General features: G+C 41.3%; 1 protein-coding gene across 1 annotated transcript in view; it reads left to right on the forward strand.

Annotated features, from left to right (window-relative positions):
* Positions 1-19,193, forward strand: part of LOC134571306 (uromodulin-like) — a 74,773-nt gene that overhangs the window by 44,116 nt on the left and 11,464 nt on the right. The window contains exons 11-14 of the mRNA XM_063429482.1: positions 2,571-2,767; positions 3,888-4,048; positions 6,378-6,623; positions 14,320-14,482. Coding sequence (XP_063285552.1) covers positions 2,571-2,767; positions 3,888-4,048; positions 6,378-6,623; positions 14,320-14,482 — 767 coding nt within the window. The remainder of the gene's footprint in view (positions 1-2,570; positions 2,768-3,887; positions 4,049-6,377; positions 6,624-14,319; positions 14,483-19,193) is intronic.

A 19,193-nucleotide genomic window follows, 5' to 3' on the forward strand; every position in this document is an offset into this window, starting at 1 on the left:
GCATGCCGCCAGGTTATGTTCAGAAGTGCTGACGACATGCTTCTGATACTTGAGCAATTATTATAGGCTCTAAAATGTGAATGGTCCAATATTTACTGACCAGGGATTCATTTTCTGTCCTCTACAGAGCTGTCTTATTTTTGTTATGGTTATGTTATAGTCCCATGAAGATCTGAGAGGGAGAAATTTGTTTGTATTTTGTGTCCTTCTACATATTCTGTTAATATTTTCATTGGGGCATAGCTACTAACTAGTGAATCTTTCAATATATATATATATATATATTTTTATTTGGGAAGTAGAGTGTCCCTTTAAGAAAGCAGAAAATGGAGAGAACCTACAGGATAAAGTTCAATTGCACATTCTAATCACTAGTTTACTAGTATCTCACTAAAATCACATTCTTTTTAAATCCTAGGCTACCTCTAACCTTACAATTGTTTCACCATTGAGGCTTGTAAGGGATGCCATATTATGTTAGATGCAGCAGGCATTGGCAGCTGGTGAAGTTTTGAGATAGTGGCGCACTAGGCTCTACCCCTGTAATTTGATGCCGCCCCACTTTGACCCTAACCTGTTGGACTTTGCCCACTTTCATGCTAATACCCATATCCTATATCAGTAATATATTGAAGTTATTACTTATAACGTTAACTAGTGGCCATTTTTTTTTTTTTATATATTCTTGCATCAAAACATTTATTTTTATGCTTTATGACCTTATACCTTACCAGTAAGTTACACTCGAGTTCAAATATATCCTATGTCTCAAGACACTTAGCCAGCTAAATGGCTGGCTCAGTTTCATGGGAAAGTGGTCAACAAGAACTGCAGTGCTAAAGATAATACATTGCTATTTGAGGGTACTACCAAATACCAAACAATTTAGTTCAATTTCTATATGTAGAGTATCAGACAAAAGTATCAGACTTGGCTGGGCAGCGGTGGTGTGCGGAGCAGTGCTTTCAGTTCCTGCCTGGATAAGCCTGCAGTGAAGAGCTGTCAGCAGGGCAGAGCGTGAGGGAAGGAGTGACTCAAAGCATGCAGCAGTAAAAGCACCAGGCTATAACAATAGAGTCAAAATGGAGGCTGCATGAAGTTTTGCCAATCCCACCCCCTAGTGCAGGCATAGGCAACCTTCGGCACTCCAGATGTTTTGGACTACACCTCCCATGATGCTTTGCCAGCATTATGGGTGTAAGAGCATTATGGGGGATGTAGTTCACAACATCTGGAGTGCTAAAGGTTGCCTATTTCTGCGCCTAGTGCATGCAGCCTCTAAAAACATTTGGGATCAATGTTTTGTGTAGACGCACTGCGCCTACAAGTGAAGGAGACTGACTTGATGTGGAGTACATCCATAGAATTCTAAAAGTTAAGCTTTCAAAGACAACTCTCTGCTTAGAGCTTCCATTTAAGTAACCAATCAATTCATACATCACATATAAAGGTTTGCAGCTGTTTTTTGTAACTTGGATTGTAAATTAAAACCCTGCAGTCAAATTCTGATGATATTACAGTGTGTATTAAATTAGCTTAATAGTGGAAGGCTGGTTGTCTTATTCCCATTAAACAAAGTTAATAATAAAGGAAAATATATACCGTATACTATAATCAGGGCTCACACAGGTTCAAGTCTTATGCTACTAGCCAGGCCTTATTTGTCACTGCAAACCTGGAGGGTCCATGGCACACATGTCAGGGGTAAATTTCTACTCTCCGGAGCTGACTTTTTACTAGCCAATGGCTAGCGTGTGAGAAGGAATGTTGGTCCCTGATATAATATTATTCATCTTTTTTTTATTTCTTTTGTTTTGTTAATAATCTTGGTACTCTTCATTTAAATAGTATACAACATATTTTAACAATTTTAAAATATTAATAATTAATAAATCAAAATCGTTACTCCACATTGTTATAGTACACTGTATCAAAAAATAAATCTTTAAAGGATAAACATTTTTTTTTATCAAAAAGGAACTATGAAGAAGTCTATAGATGTCTTTTTTAATAGAATTTATAAATACCTAAAGAAGTAATTTATAATTACTTATAGTTCCTTTTTGATTAAACAAATACTAATCTCTTTAATTGGAAAAGCTTTTGAATGAGACAGTTATCTCAAAGTAACGCTCGTTCCTTTAATTCAGGGCTGTCCAACCTGCGGCTCCCCCAGATGTTGCTGAACTGCAACTCCCATGATTCCCTGGCTATATGTTTAATTGAAAGAGTCATGGGAGTTGTAGTTCAGCAACATCTGGGGGGCCGCAGGTTGGACAGCCCTGCTTTAATTCATACATTGGAGTGTTAAATGCTGTGCAATAGTTGCTTACTCTGCATTGGAACGCTGTACTATATATATATTTGCTAGAAGCTGGATTTTCCTTATAACTTTTGCACTGTCCAAGTTGTATGTAACCATTGATGTAGAAAGTACTGATAATGCTATGTTAGTGTTTTGTTTTTTTTCATATTCATATAGCGGCATTAATTAACATTTTGGGATATGTAAATTAAAATATATAATGCTGGAGCACATGATAAATGATGTATGTGCATTATTTTTTAAGATATTGCAGATTTCCATCCTGTTTTGACATGTGGTGCACGTGATATGAGAGCCTCGTTTCAGAAATGTCAATTAAAAGCCCTGAATATTAACAATATAAAGGATATAGGCTGCCTAGATGTTTGGAATGACAACACCACAAGCACATATTCAATAATATCTCCTCTTAAGGCTGGGAAATGTGGTACCCAAGTAATTGTGAGTAACATTTGGAACATTTATCAACATTTAATTTTGATGTTTAAACTGAAATTTGTCTATCAATGAGAAGAATAAAAGTTATAAGATACAGGGCTGGAATTTGAATCAACAGGTCAGCAGATAAAGTTATTTAAACACGAAAAACTAGTGTCGACATTTAATAAAATAAAAAGACCTTACCAATGGCTAATTTCAAAATGGCATCATATAGTTGTAGGGTCTAATATATGACGATAAATTAATGAGGCAGCATAAAGAAGATCCGAGTTAATTTGAGTGACGACAAGGTGGGCATAGACTAGCCTATACTATAACTTTAACCCATAGTACAACATGTGTGAGTATAAGGGGGCTCCAAGCTTTCTACTGATCGATATTTTATCCATTAGACCCCACATCATTATTTATTATCTATACCTACTACACAAGGGTAAGATTGTAGGGGAACCATTAAGCATCTAGGCAAAAGGTTTGGTGCATTCCCAATAATCGTTAACAGATGCAGTGATGAGGATCATACACCATTAAGTCATAGGTTCCCTCTGGCCTTCAAACTTTAAACCCCTCATTTATGTTATAATTGTGAGGTCAGAAGTTCTCTTCTAACTACTCACTGAAGAGGTTTTCTGCTAAAGTTAGGTGATACTGTGTACCCTTAATTTGTTGCTTATCCTCCATACCATAGCTTAGGGGATGGGGAAATAACTAGGTTGCAAAGCTATACCCTTTTTGACTTTGAACAATTCCCTGAAATCCCATGGGTGACATGTAGATACTTCAACTGTCAATATGTGTAGGGGACTACTGGACCCTGTATTGTTTATTTAGCTCCATCCCAAAACCCAGAGATGGATTCAGACTGGTTGCAATTTGGAATTCAGATATATTTTAACGTTGTTTTACATATTTTAACAATTTGAGTGTAAAACTGTATGTTTATGCACTGTACTAGTCTTCAAATTTTCAGGAGTATTTTAAATTCACTTTAGTTTAGTTTTAAACGTAAGTTTTAAAGATTGTACATTTTTTAACCTCTTTGTTAAGCTTCTTTTGGAAACAACTAATCTTACATAGTTTTACTGTTTTATACTGATAAATAATATCTATCTTTATTTAGAAAAACTCAACACACGCCGTTTACAAAAACAACCTGTTTTTAACAATGGATATTGGCAGTGGAATTATCACAAGAACAGAGGAAGTTAACATATTAATGTCATGTACATACAAGATTGATATGTTGATCAGTTTAAATCTAGCACTGCAACCTGCTGTCGGGTAAGTCTCATTACACATGTTGTTTTTTTAAGAAGTCATTCAGTTACGCAATGCGGGTGAAATATACATATCTTTTTATTACTAGCATTTATAAATATGTATATATATATATATATATATATTATTAAATACACTTTAGCTTTTTTCAGCGCTATTTGATTTATTCCTTACGTTTGGAATTAGTGTAGGATCCACCGATATTAGGGTTACTGTGAAGTAGTGGTGGGCTTAACAGAAAATATGGCCAAATGGTGAACATAAACAGAATCCCCATATTTGTTTGCTGAGATAGGTGATTTTAAGTAGCCTTACAAAATGTAAAACTGTATATGTGCACGCTGTTCCTTAATTTGTAATATATATATAAAGCCAGGGGGCTGCACTTGAACATCCATAAATGGGGTGCTGCTGGGGCCAATTCATACAACATACAAGATCCAGCGCACTCACTTATCCACTAAACATCAACTTCAAAGCTCACATATTTTATTAGTTTTTTAAAAGTACCTAATCCAGGACAAAAATAATGGGGTATTTAGTTACAGTATATGATCATACATTGCATAAGCCTGCCACAGATGTAGCACATTGACATTGTGGCAGGCTAATGGAATGTATGATCATTGCCAACATGATTGCTCAGGCAGATATAAAAAAAAAAAAAAAAGCTAAACTTACTCAAAAAAATCAGTATACATTATTTTCAAAAATATTATATTTCATTTAATAAACTTAAAAAAAAAAAAGAGAAGTGAAAATTTGATGACCGCTTTCCTTTAAATTAAAAATTAATGCTGAACTTAAGTGAGAAACCCTGTGAGTTCAGTTTGAATATAGAAAATCACTAGATTTTCTCTGGATTTGCAATTCTGATATTTACTGAATGTAAATCTGGTAGGATTTAGATCTTTGTTACTAAATTTGCACATTACATTCAGTACCAAAGCCATATTTCTGTCAGATCTTGCCTGTAATTGCAAATCCACAAAATAGATTTATATGCGTATTGCAGTCATACTATTTGCCAGCTTATATCACAAACAGCAGCACTACTTATAGGACTGCTAAGATCACCTAGACCACTTAAAATCAATGAAGTGGTCTGGCAGCAGTGGTCATTTGTCAAAAGAGTTACATCGAAAACAACCAAGCTTATATTATATTGATATTGGTCAATGTCTGGATTTTGGCATTCAGCATTTGAATGGATGTGATGTCCACTGTATCTCACTCTGTCAAGAGAGGTGTGGGGCATTGGGGTGCAGGAAGGCATTAGGTGAAAGGGAACCTATAGTCACGATAATAACAAGCGTTATTTTGGGACTATAGGTTCCCTTATAGCTTTGTGATCACTGACCATTCAGTAAAATTACATTAAATAAAATTTGCTCATATAGTTTCCAGTGTTGGGACTCCTCCCATGTAACCTCCAGCTCCGCCTCCGGTGATGTCAGCATGTAAACCGACCTCACACTCTGACATCAAATGTAATCTCCTCCAATCCATTGCTTCTCAATGAGAAATAGTGAATTCCTCCAATTATATGCTGATATCAGCAAAATTTGATTCCAGGACTGAGCTTTATCTCAGTTCAACTTCTGTAGGGGGGGGGGGGGGGAGGGGGGGGGCACCTCCAGAGGTTGGAGAATGGAGCAGTGGTCATTTTAGTAGAAATTTACATTTTATATTGCAGAGTTAAATAAAAAATAAAAAAATACACCTCTGGAGGTGCCCCCCCCCTTCCCCCCCTACAGAAGTTGAACTGAGATAAAGCTCAGTCCTGGAATCAAATTTTGCTGATATCAGCATATAATTGGTGGAATTCACCATTTCTCATTGAGAAGCAATGGATTGGAGGAGATTACATTTGATGTCAGAATGTGAGGTCAGTTTACATGCTGACATCACCGGAAGCGGAGCTGGAGGTTACATGGGAGGAGTCCCAGCACTGCAAACTACATGAGCACGTTTTATTTAACGTAATTTTACTGAATGGTCAGTGATCACAAAGCTATAAGGGAACCTATAGTCACAAAATAACGCTTGTTATTATCGTGACTATAGGTTTCCTTTCACCTAATGCCTTCCTGCACCCCAATGCCCCACACCTCTCTTGACAGAGTGAGATACAGTGGACATCACATCCATTCAAATGCTGAATGCCAAAATCCAGACATTGATCAATATCAATATAATATAAGCTTGGTTGTTTTCGATGTAACTCTTTTGACACATTTCTGGCAATTCAGTGAATAACACTGAATGTGAAAAAAAATCATCCTATGAAACCAATCACTAACATATAGAAATTGTGCTTTGATACTTGTAGTTCCACAAATATCAGCCTTGGAGGCACTGGACAGTTTTCTGTGTATATAGCACTTTATAAAGATAGCGCCTACACTTTACCTTATGAAGGATCCAGGGTTGTGGTGTCAATCAAAACCATATTGTACATTGGCATCTTCACTGATGGGGGAGATCCTTCTCAGGATGTATTGGTCATGAAAAACTGCTACGCAACTCCGACAGAAAATGCAGATGATCCAGTGAAATACTACATCATCCAAAACAGGTAAGCCTAATATTAATAGTGACTAAGTACAGCTAAAGAGGACACACACATGCTAATTAAAGCTCATACCTTGTTTTGAGAGTGGCTGGATATAAACAGCAATTTATAGGTTTATTTGCAATTTCAGAGCCAGGCATTTCTCCATATCCAGTTATATCCAATGTCGGCATATAGTTTGGGACAATATATTTTCCACTTGATAAATGTGTTATATATTACACTTGACGAAAAAAAAAAAAATCTAAGTTGTTTTTACTGTGGAGGGCAGTGATAGAAAAATGTATAGCTACCAATTTATAGCTGTCTTTAAACCTCTCATTGGTCTAGTCTGCACATAAAAAATCATAATAAGTCATAAGAATAATAATTTACATTATGTAGCGGATGCCTCTAGTTCCCTGGCTGGTGGAGTGGCTTGGAGACCAGCCTCCTCCTTATAGACTATGGTCCTAGAACCATCTAAAAGTATCCTAAAGTGCTATTGTAGCTGGTACTATTTGCCCACTTAGTGCCTTACCAGAAGTGGAACTTTGTGGAACTATTTACCAGATCGGAACTGTGCCGAAATCCAATGAATCTTTTTTAATGGGTGTCATTCGGTCCCCTGGTCACCAATCACAGCACTTTCCCAAGATGATGCCGGTGAGGTGAGGAGGCATCTGGGGATATTCTGGAGTTGGTGGTGCTCCTAACTGGGGGATCCTTGAACGTCTCAAAACCTGACCAGAAGCAGCTACAAAACAGTTTAGAACCATGTACTGGATGGGAGGATGGCCGTGACTCAGTGGAACTTTAACCCCTTAAGGACCAAACTTCTGGAATAAAAAGGAATTATGACATGTCACACATGTCATGTCTCCTTAAGGGGTTAAAGTAATATAATTTTGTCAGGGTAACTCCAATCAGGGTGCTTTTTGGACAGTAGATAGTTTATGTATCGAGCTACCTAGCGGTGTGCAGGTTTTGAGAGTGCTGTGTTGGAAAATGGAGTTTTGGGGGATAAATTCCCTAGTGCCCTTGGCTTGAGAGGACACAGCAGGGGGGAATGCCATTAATGCTGAACTGACCTTATTAACTTTTATCACCCCAGAACGAGTGACACCGGGGAGGAAACTGTATTGTATTGCATGGATCACCCCTGCTGGTTCAGCACACATTGGATGTATATAAATATGTGTGAGATCATTCAATAAAGTGCAGACTGTTTCACTCTTCATTAAGTTTCAGCTTATGTGTGAGTGAGCTCCTATAATCGCTCAAAGTATTCTTAAAGGAAAAAGGAAGGAGGTTGATGGTGGTACTCGGCCCGAGTACAGAGGCTCTTTCACACTATATATTTAGATGCATTGCATTGGTATACTTGAAGGCAGCACTGTACATCAATGAAATTCAGTTTTGCGGCCTTCTTCGACAATATACTGTATGTTAATGAAGGGTCATAGAATACAAATGTATAAAATCAGAGTACACTGTTAACTGATACCAAAAAGGAGATTGTCAGGATCGGGACAAGGATCCAACACGCAGAGTACAAACAGGTACAGGATACGTATACCGGACCTTAGAATGGCCGGACTAACGTACGGAGAATATAGAGAATAGTCAAAGACAAGCCGAGGTCGAGGGAACGAGAAGACAGGTAAGCGAGGAACAAGCCGGGTCAAGGGTAACAGAGATAAACAGAGTAAGTCAAACAAGCCGGGTCAGAACCAAAGGGATAACGGAAATACAAGAGCACTGTGTGACTAGGCAGACTAGAACCACGACAGGGCAATGAGCAAATGGGAGAAGCAAGTTTAAATACCCTGGCTCGGAAGGGTAGACACGCCTCCGACGAGTCCTGATTAGTCTCTGAAGGATTGAGTGACAGGTCGTTCCGGGTTGGCGTCATGACGTCGGTTTCCGGACGTCATGCTAGAAAAGGAAGTGAGTCCCTCGCGGCCGGCGTTTACGTGACCGGATGGACCGCGAGGAACAGAGGAAACAGCCCGTCCGGACGGATGAACGTCTAAGTCTCTACCTCTCTCGGAGGTAGAGACTTCAGGTACCCTGACAGAGATAAAACAAAGCGAATAATTTTCTAGTTGCAGAATGAAAACAATCCAACTTTGTTGCAAATGATTTCTAATTTAAAAGAAATAACAAATATACACAATATAGTATACAGTATTCTATAGTAGTCTGCCAACATACAAAATAGACTTGTGCTTGGCGGGAAAAAAAAAAGTTCATCCAAACCACAAAAAATTGTAAAAATTGTAATTTTAAAAAAAATTGGAGTTTAAGAATTGTGTCTGTGTGCTGGTTCGTTTTTTTATGAAGAAGCTTCAGCAACAAGAATCACCCAATCACTCAAACCAAAGGGGTGTGAAAATTGCACAATCAGTGTAATGAAAAATATATTTATAGATATATAATTTTGCAATGGACTGATAGCCACACTTTCCCACAATTTGCTCAACAGATCAAGTGAGTAAAAGAAAAAAAGGAGGAGCAGTAAAAAAATTGAAAAATTGAAATTGATATATTATGTTGTTTGTTGTTTTTTTTAACTGATCCTGCAGTATTTCCTTTTTTTTTTTTGTCAATCTTTCTTTTATTGAGGCATACGATTATGGTGGTACAGAATAAAGAGAGGGAGACTTGCAGGGGTTATACAGGTTAATGTCGACATAACAGGTGACAAAATCTCCTAGAATTAACAGCCTCATTTTATATTTTTTTTTATGCAAGCTTAATACAGTGATGTATACAAACAGGTGGGTTATAATGTATGTCTCGGTTGTCTAGCTTAATTAACGTAACGTTGGAACATTGATATACATTATGTGTAAAAAAAAAACATTGTGATATCAGGCTTTGTAGGTATGATTCACACTATACATGACATTGCTATCATTGAACAGTGCTAAAACATGTTAACTCTTCGATGCCTAATAGTGAACATAAGCTTGGTTAAGGCAATGATTCTAAGAACAAGAACAATTGTTGCTAAACAGTGCTAGTTCGGCTACCCCTATGTGTTCCTATGGTCCTACATGTCCTACCGTGCTATAGGAGCCAGTTTGTATTTAATGCAGTGAGGAGTCATATTTAGGGAGGGAACAGGTTAGTAGTCATCGCATATAGAACCCAGCATGCAAGATTAGGTAAAAGGAACGAGTATAGCATTATAATGTTTCCTATGCAGGGCTGCTTCAGGGTAGGCATGCTGTAGGTAAGGTCATGCCAACTAGGCCGTCACTGGGGTTACTGAAGTAGGTTAAACTTCTACAGACGATACAATAGCATTTTTAACTGTGCTTAGCGTTTGCCAGGAAACCAATATGCATACTGCGGATTGGAACGTAAAAACATAGCTGTATGATCATCATCTAATATCTACACGATAAGTGTTATGCAGCCTAATGCAGGTAAATTCTATCATATGGCGAACTATGCATTTTCCTTGTTTAAAGTCTTGAGCTGAAAAGACACACAGCATGGACATATACGACTAACTGTGCTCAACTATAGTAGCTTCACAAAATATTACATTCAACAGATTAAGGTAAGAGAAGACGGTAACTTCGTCAACAACCGGTCAGTTCCTAGTCAGGTGTGATGGTGGTGTAGCTGTCCGTTAGTAAGGCTGCCTCAGCCTATACCGTTGTTGGGCAGAACCGCCGTGTGTGTCCGAGAGGTGGGGAAGATGGCCCCGGTAATTTGTAGGTTCCATAATGATGGGACTTGGTGCAGGCCTGCGGTCGTCGTCTGCCAGCCCCAGGCTCCTGTGAAGGCCGTCACCTGTAATCCACAGACTCGGTTGCTCAAGGAGGCCGGGTCTTCCCTATTTCGGGCGCCATGTGGGGCTCTGATGTTCTGCCGCCGCCAGCGGCGTGTGAGCCTCCGACGATGTGGTTGGTGCCGTGGAGTCCGACTCCATGTGGCCTTCAGCCCGGGAAGGCATTGTGGACGGGCCCCAGAGCCGCGTCCCCAGCTTTGTAGATAGAGCCTTGGGCCAGGGGGTGCTTCTTTGAGCTTGGTATGAACTCCGTTCCCTGAGTGGAGCGGACTTAAGTGTGCTTTGGGTTTCTCCCGTCTCTTCCGTTTCTTGTCGGTTGGTGTCTCCTGGGTCTTGCGACCGGTGAGGCTTGGTGCATGACAGGGAGGGTGTATACGGTCATGCGGCGGGTTCATGTGTCGCGTTTTGCTTTCAAGCTTCTGCCAAAAGGCCGAGAATAGTTTATCCAGGCGGACCTCCAGCGGCTCCAGTAGGTCCCTCGTGTCGGGAGACCCTGTGGAGTCCGCCATCTTACCTGCTGCTACACGAAGTGTTCGTTGTTTGCGGGTTACCTCATCGTCGTTGGACAGCGGGTAGTGGGTAGCCGGGACCGGGATAACCCCCGCCGGTCCATAGGGGGGGGAACGTGGTCCTAGGCGTTGTCCGTGAGCCGTCGCCAGCAGTGGAGGAGCGGCCGCCTTCCCCATGCCGGTCGTGCTCTTAGGCCTCAGATTGCTTTGCCGGGTTTTCTGTCGTCGGTGCCCGGTGTTTGGTATCAACGTGTAGCCCTTGCCAGTGGCATTCCGTTGGTGACCCATTTGCCGGGTGTTAAAGTCGATTTACGGCTTTTTTCTCGGTTGGTACAGAGATTGGAGCGGGAGCAGCTTTGTCTTGCGTCCGCTTAGCTTCGCGTCCAGGCCACGCCCGCCCTGCAGTATTTCCTATGATAAATCCTCACATAATACAGTTGCAAGAAAAAGTATGTGAACCCTTTGGAATTATATGGATTTCTGCACAAATTTGTCATAAAATGTGATCTGATCATCATCTAAGTCACAACAATAGACAATCACAGTCTGCTTAAACTAATAACTCCCAAAGAATGAAATGTTGCCATGTTTTTATTGAACACGCCATGTAGACATTCAGAATGCAGGTGGAAAAAGTATGTGAACCCCTAGACTAATGACATCTCCAAGAGCTAATGGGAGTGAGATGTCAGCCAACTGGAGTCCAATTAATGAGATAAGATTGGAGGTGTTGGTTACAGCTGCCCTATAAAAAACACACACCAGTTCTGGGTTTGCTTTTCACAAGAAGCATTGCCTGATGTGAATGATGCCTCGCACAAAAGAGCTCTCAGAAGACCTACGATTAAGAATTGTTGACTTGCATAAAGCTGGAAAGGGTTATAAAAGTATCATCAGTCCACGGTAAGACAAATTGTCTATAAATGGAGAAAGTTCAGCACTGCTGCTACTCTCCCTAGGAGTGGCCGACCTGTAAAGATGACTGCAAGAGCACAGCGCAGACTGCTCAATGAGGTGAAGAAGAATCCTAGAGTGTCAGCTAAAGACTTACAAAAGTCACTGGCAAATGCTAACATCCCTGTTAGCGAATCTACAATACGTAAAACAATAAACAAGAATGGATTTCATGGGAGGATACCACAGAGGAAGCCACTGCTGTCCTAACAAAACATTGCTGCACGTTTACAGTTTGCACAAGAGCACCTGGATGTTCCACAGCAGTACTGGCAAAATATTCTGTGGACAGATGAAACCAAAGTTGAGTTGTTTGGAAGAAACACACAACACTATGTGTGCGAAAAAGAGACACAGCACACCAACATCAAAACCTCATCCCAACTGTGAAGTATGGTGGTGGGGGCATCATAGTTCGGGGCTGCTTTGCTGCGTCAGGGCCTGGACGGATTGCTATCATCGAAGGAAAAATGAATTCCCAAGTTTATCAAGACATTTTGCATGAGAACTTAAGGCCATCTGTCTACCAGCTGAAGCTCAACAGAAGATGGGTGTTGCAACAGGACAATGACCCAAAGCATAGAAGTAAATCAACAACAGAATGGCTTTAACAGAAGAAAATACGCCTTCCTGAAGTGGCCCAGTCAGAGTCCTGACCTCAACCCGATTGAGATGCTGTGGCATGACCTCAAGAAAGCGATTCAAACCAGACATCCCAAGAATATTGCTGAACTGAAACAGTTCTGTAAAGAGGAATGGTCAAGAATTACTCCTGACCGTTGTGCACGTCTGATCTGCAACTACAGGAAACGTTTGGTTGAAGTTATTGCTGCCAAAGGAGGTTCAACCAGTTATTAAATGCAAGGGTTCACATACTTTTTCCACCTGCACTGTGAATGTTTACATGGTGTGTTCAATAAAACATGGCAACATTTAATTCTTTGTGTGTTATTAGTTTAAGCAGACTGTGATTGTCTATTGTTGTGACTTAGATGATGATCAGATCACATTTTATGACCAATTTGTGCAGAAATCCATATCATTCCAAAGGGTTCACATACTTTTTCTTGCAACTGTATGTGAATACTATCAACATTTAGTAGCCATTAATTACTTATTTTTCCCATCAATCATCCTTTGGAGTTATTGAGAATTCAGACGATCACCCGATTAGCCAAAATCTGGATGACTTGCAACTTGAAACAAACTGAATCTCCACGTGTATTCAATAGATACATAGTAATATACTATGTAGCTATTGATACTTTGTATCAATTGAATACATATACATAGTAATTTACATAGTAATATAGTAAAATACTCAAGTCCATTGTGTTACGCATTTCACATGTCTGCTGTTGATACAAAAGAAGGTAATAAACTCAAATAAATCAATTTCCAATTGTGCCAATTTGTTCTTGATCCAAAATGAAAATTATATTTCTCATCGGTTCAGTAAGCATATATTTTTTTATTTTATTTTTTTATGAATGGGGAACTGATTGGCTTTAGAGCGTCACCTGACTGCTCTAGCAATCATTGGTACCCCTGTCTGGCCTGCAAACACAGCTTCAGAAGCCGGATGCCATTGGGGGACCAGGAGATCTGGCACCGGAGGAAGCCTTCAGGGATAAACCGTTTGAGAACGGTTTAACCCCTTAAGGTAAGAGGGGGCCTCTTGGCACCATAACTACTTAATATAGATAGGTGGGACATAGTGTTCCCCTATGCACTTACGGCAGGGCTCTAATTAAATAATACAATAGGGGAACATGTCCCCCTGTGCCAACAGCCATGGCCCCCGATTGAGGGGCTGCCACTTGATTAATCTTTGTGCTGCAGAGGTGTTAGTTTCAGCTGAAAATAGTTTTTCACTACAACATTTTGGTCAAACTGAACCAGCACATTGCTAAAAGTTAGAGGTCCCAAACAAAATTTTCCATTCAGAATTTTTTAGGGGGGAAGAACTGAAAAGTCTCTGCACACGTCTAATAGGAAGCATTGTGGGGAGGGGCCCCTCTCAAAATGTATACTGTAAAACCAAGAGCTCGCCTGAAGAGTGGCACCAACAAGGGGCACTAAAGTTTTTTTTTCCATTAACTGTGACTATGCTCTTTTGGACTATTGGTATATTTTTTTCGTTTTTGTTTTTTTAATTTACAAAAAAGAAGCTACATATCAAAGTGAAAAAGGAACATGTTACAAGTTTATGTGTCTAACTTGACACTTTTCACAATATAGTAGCGCAGAACTTTTATGGAATTCGGTTAATGTTTTTTGTTGTTGTAATGTTTGCAGCTGAATTTTATTAGTTTTGCACATTGTGTATAGCTACTTACATTGGTTTGAGTTATTTGGAACCTGCTATAATACAGATTTGATCTGACACTAATATAACTGACCAAAATGCATTGGCTTTTTTATCTTTTTTTTTGTACTGTTTATCTAGCTGCCCAAACAGACAGGACTCAACTATCGAAGTAACAGTAAATGGAGTCTCAAAAGAGGCACGCTTCTCCGTGCAAATGTTTAAATTTGTTGGAGGTTACAGCCAAGTATACCTGCACTGTCAGATAAGCCTGTGTGATGTCACAGTGGGGTCATGCATACCAGTAAGTACCATTCTAACATATCTCCTTAAATAGACATGACTTTTTTTGTTTTATGACACACATAGACAAGCAATTTTGCAAGTGTTGCTATCTGCTTGTCCAACCATAATTTGCCACTGTCTCTTTAATTGTAACAAACCTGTGTCTTATCTGCACTCATGTCGCTTTAACCCCTGTATCACAACTCAACTTTGAATTCTATGTGTCATCTTGCTCAGAATTGCTTCAAGCTTGAGAAAGGGAGATTCTCCAGAAAGCTTGTCATTAAAAAATTCTGTTAGTCCAATAAAAAAGGTATTACAAGATATGAATTTTATTTGTTTTTACATCTACATCACTAGACTAATACGGCTACAATCTCTAATTGTACCAACATATAGTCATGGGAAAAAGAAAGTGAAGCCATAGATATCCTGGGGTTTCTAATTACCAAAGACAAAATTCAAGCTGCAATTTCAGCTTTCAAGGGGAACAAATCCCAGGGACCAGATGGATGTGAAGGGGGATATTATAAAACCTTTTGGGAGGTCCTTATCCCTCATTTGGAAACTTACTTTAGTGATTTTATGAAAAGAAGATCCCCTGACAAATATGGGTCTCTTGCCAACATTGTACTTTTACCTTACATGAGTAAATATAGCTTCCTAAAATGTACATAACTTAATCATGATGCAAAGATTCTAGATAAGGTCCTGGCTGAGAGACTCAATTCGCTGTTGTGTTCCTTGGTCCATGCAAACCAAGTGATTTTGTTCCTGGATGACAATTATTTGAGAACACTTGTAAAAATATAGATTTGATTTGGAATCTGGTTACCTCCACAATGTCTTCTTTGATCTTATCACCACATGCTGAGAAGGTGTTTGATATGGTCAAGTGACCTTATCTTTTTGCTGTTGAAATTGATGCTTTTACCTCCACAACCTAAGCAGATCAAGATTAAAAGAGCAAAAAACACCTCTTCTTTTTAGGTAATGGAACAAGACAGGGGTGTCCCTTATCACCGCTGTTGTTTGTCAAATTCCTGGATCCACTGCTACATGCCATAATAACTCATAATAATGTTTATTTCTGTCATGAGTCTCTGATGATGGGAGCAGATCTAGCTCAGTTCTATAAATGGGTCCAAAGGAAATAAAGAGCTTTTCTCCGTACAGAGTGCCTGGCAATCGATAACTCCCTTGGGATTGGGATGCTGCTTCCAGTAGAGTTTTTTTATTGGATTCTTCCCCCCTCTTTGCTAATTCCATTACTGATAAATAGGTCCTGTTTGCTGTGTATGTAAGCAAAGAACTGTCAATGCATAGAGCAGGGTTGGGGAAATCATTTGGACCAGCCCGTGGACAGCCGGCCCTGCTTTTTCAGGATGGTGGGGAGATCAAAGATCTTCCTCCCCGGTCTCCGGGCTGTTTGTTAAGCGAAAAGGAGGGAGGGAGCTAGGACCCGGTAGCCTGCTGGACAGGAGGAAGACACAGGAGGCTGTGATCCTCCCACGAAGAAGCAAGAAGGAGCGTTGCCGCGCGTTGACATGGCAACACTCCGACAGCGCTGTGCTCGCGGGAAGAAAATAGTGAAGTCAGCCTGCAGCCGGAGGAGCACGCACAACCACTGAACCACCTTCCTTCCAGGCCAGAGGTAAGAAAAGGGGTGGGGGAAGGGTTAAAGTTTTCTATACCTCTTTGTAAGTAAAAATATATAGATTTTCTCCCTGATTCTGTAGCGGTACTTACCCTTCCGGGTGCCGGCCGGGGTCCTCTATTCAAGCCGCGCGCGGCTCATCCGACGGCTGAAGATGGAGGGCGGGCAGTGACCGCGAGAAGCGGTCACGTGTCCCGCCTGACACTAAGAGCGCGCCGCGAGTCTCGGGCGCGCTCTTAAAGGGACAGTGGGAGCCTAATTAGAAAAGGTCTCCCATTGGTCCCTGTCATGCCACACTCCCCATACAATTACCTTTTGGGGGTGTGGATATGACAGGGACCAATCATAATAGAGGTTTGGCTATTTATACTTACCTCTTTCCCTTATTCCTTGCCCTATCGTGGTTTCTGCTACAGTTCCCTTTAGCGCTTGTGGTGTTCAGTTGTGTTTCTTCGTTTTGACCTTGGCTTTGTATTCTGACTTCGTTTACTCTTTATCCTTATCTGTTCTGTTGGGCTTGCTGTTTACTGTGTACCAGACCCCGGCTAGTCCTAGTTTATGCTGTCTCTTAGTGCCCTTGACCTCGGATCGTTCCTGACTCTGTACTTCTCCTATATATGTCGAGTCCGGCCACTCTAAGGACCGGTAGACGTATCTTCCCTCTGTGTTGTCTTCTGTTTAGCTGGATCCTGCGTGTTGGGGTATAATCTCGTTACAGATTCTCCACCACAATATAGACCCCTGACACAAATTACACAACCTCACACACATACTGTAACCCTCCCACACACACACACACAGACAGACAGACCCCCTAACACTAACACACTGCCCCCACACACACACATATAACCTCTCACACAAACACACTGCTTCCCCTCACACACACACAGAACCCTTCATATAAACACACAGTCCCCACACACAGCACCGCTCCCACAAACACACATAACCTCTCACACAAACACACTGCCCCCTCACATAAACACACTGCATGCCGCACCCACAGAACCCCTCACACAAACACACTGCACCTCTCAACACACACAACACCCCTCACACACACACTCTGCACCCCTCATACAAACACACTGCCCCCTCACACACACACAGAATCCCTCACCCAAACACACAGCACCCTCACACAAACACACTGCACGCCACACACACAGAACCTCTCACACAAAGACTGCACCCCTCACACACACAGCACCCTTCACACAAACACACAGAAACCCGCACACACAGACCCCCTCACCCACACACACTGCACCCCTCACACACACACTGCATCCCACACAGCAGCCCAAGAGTGAGTTCTTTATTTCTCCTATTACTAATTTCTGAAATTTGTCAGTTTTTTCGTTTCTTCTGATCTCTGGTACCCTTTGACTTTGGCTGGTTATATCGTTTATGCGTATATCTCCTTTCCTTGACCTCGGTTTTCTTTCTGACGCTCTACAGTTTACCCGACCATTCTAAGGATTGGTATTCAGCTTGTCTATTTGCTGTGTTATAAATTGTAGGTTTTGGTTCCATGCTGTGCTTGACACTGTGTCACCTTACAGAAGCAAGGATCAAGGCCACCCCCAATATATGGGGTATAAAGATGCCTAAGATCCACCACAGCACTTGTCTTGAGAAAGCCCAAATTAACTTGGGCAAAACTTAGAGACAAGCACCACGTTTTTTTCCTCTGGATACAACGTACCCCTTTGATTTGCTATAGAAGTAGCCGTGTACACGATAGAGCTTAACTATTATTCTGAAAATGAAGTTATCAGCAATACTGACATTGATATCCTTTCCTCTATACCTGGAATTGGAAAAGTTTTTTACTATATGCATTTTTGGTACCACAATATGATAATCTGAGAGAGGTATATATCTACTAAGCATTGACTATCTTTTTAGCATCCTCCTGGGCTCCTGGGCCCCCCAGGGGAAGAGGCTGGCCACATTGGGTACATACCGGGTCGCAGGGCGGCCGGGCCCCCTGGTGGGCCGGGCCCGGTCGCAGCCGCGACCCCTGCGACCCTGGTATGTACGCCACTGCGCCCACCAGTTCTGCATTAACTAATTATATAGCGCAAGTGTGATATTTTTTAATTTTTATAGAAAGGGTTTTTTTAAAAAAAATAAAAAAATGTATCTTTAAATGTATATTTTTTTCCCTTTTTTTCCTATCTTCTATTCTACTCTTTTTTTTTGTGTGTGTGTGTGTGAGAGAGAGAGAGAGAGGTGTGCAGTGTGTGAGGGGGCAGTGTGTGTGTGTGTGTGTGTCTGTGTGAAGGGTACTGTTTGTGTGAGGGGTGCAGTGTGTGTAAGGGTGGCAGTGTGGGTGTGAGGGGACAGTGTGTATAAAAAGTGGTGTGTGTGTGAGGAGTGGTGTGTGTGAGAGGACAGTGTGTGTGGGGTGCAGTGTGTGAGGGGGCAGTGTGTGTGTGTTGCAGTGTGTGGGGATTGCAGTGTGTGAGGGGGGATAGTGTGTGTGAGAAATAGAGGTGGTGTGTGTGTGGTGCTGTGTATGTGTGAAGGGTGCAGTGTGTTTGGGGGCAGTGCGTGAGGGTGCAATGTGTGTGCTGGGTGCAGTGTGGAACAGTGTGTGTGAGGGTGGGCAGTCTGTCTGTGTGCAATGTGTGTGTGAGGGGGTAGTGTGTGTGAGGGGACAGTGTGTGTGTGAGGGGTGTTGTGTGTGTGCGGGCAGTCTGTGTGAGGGGTGTATTGTGTGTGAAGGGTGTGAAGGGTGCATAGGGTCTATGCTGTGTGTAGGTGGGTGAGGTGTGAAAATCTGTCTTAATGTCTCCCTTTCTTCTGCTTACCTTTTACCATGGAGGGGGGACATAATGTTGCAAGCCCTGGTGGTACAGTGGTGGCATGTTCACTTTAGCCTGCAGCTCCTCCAGCTGCAGGATGACTCTCCTGTCCTTCTGTAAGCACAGAACTGTATTGGAGCGCTATGGTAACGCGTGGCAAAAGCTCCAACCAGCCTGCTCGTGGGAGGAACATACCCCAGGTCCTTCCCTCCCTCTGTTGGAACTATGTGCCAGTGGGCCAGTGAGAGAGATCTTTT

The sequence above is a fragment of the Pelobates fuscus genome, chromosome 8, assembly GCF_036172605.1.
Source record: "Pelobates fuscus isolate aPelFus1 chromosome 8, aPelFus1.pri, whole genome shotgun sequence".
In the NCBI taxonomy this organism is placed as follows: domain Eukaryota; kingdom Metazoa; phylum Chordata; class Amphibia; order Anura; family Pelobatidae; genus Pelobates; species Pelobates fuscus.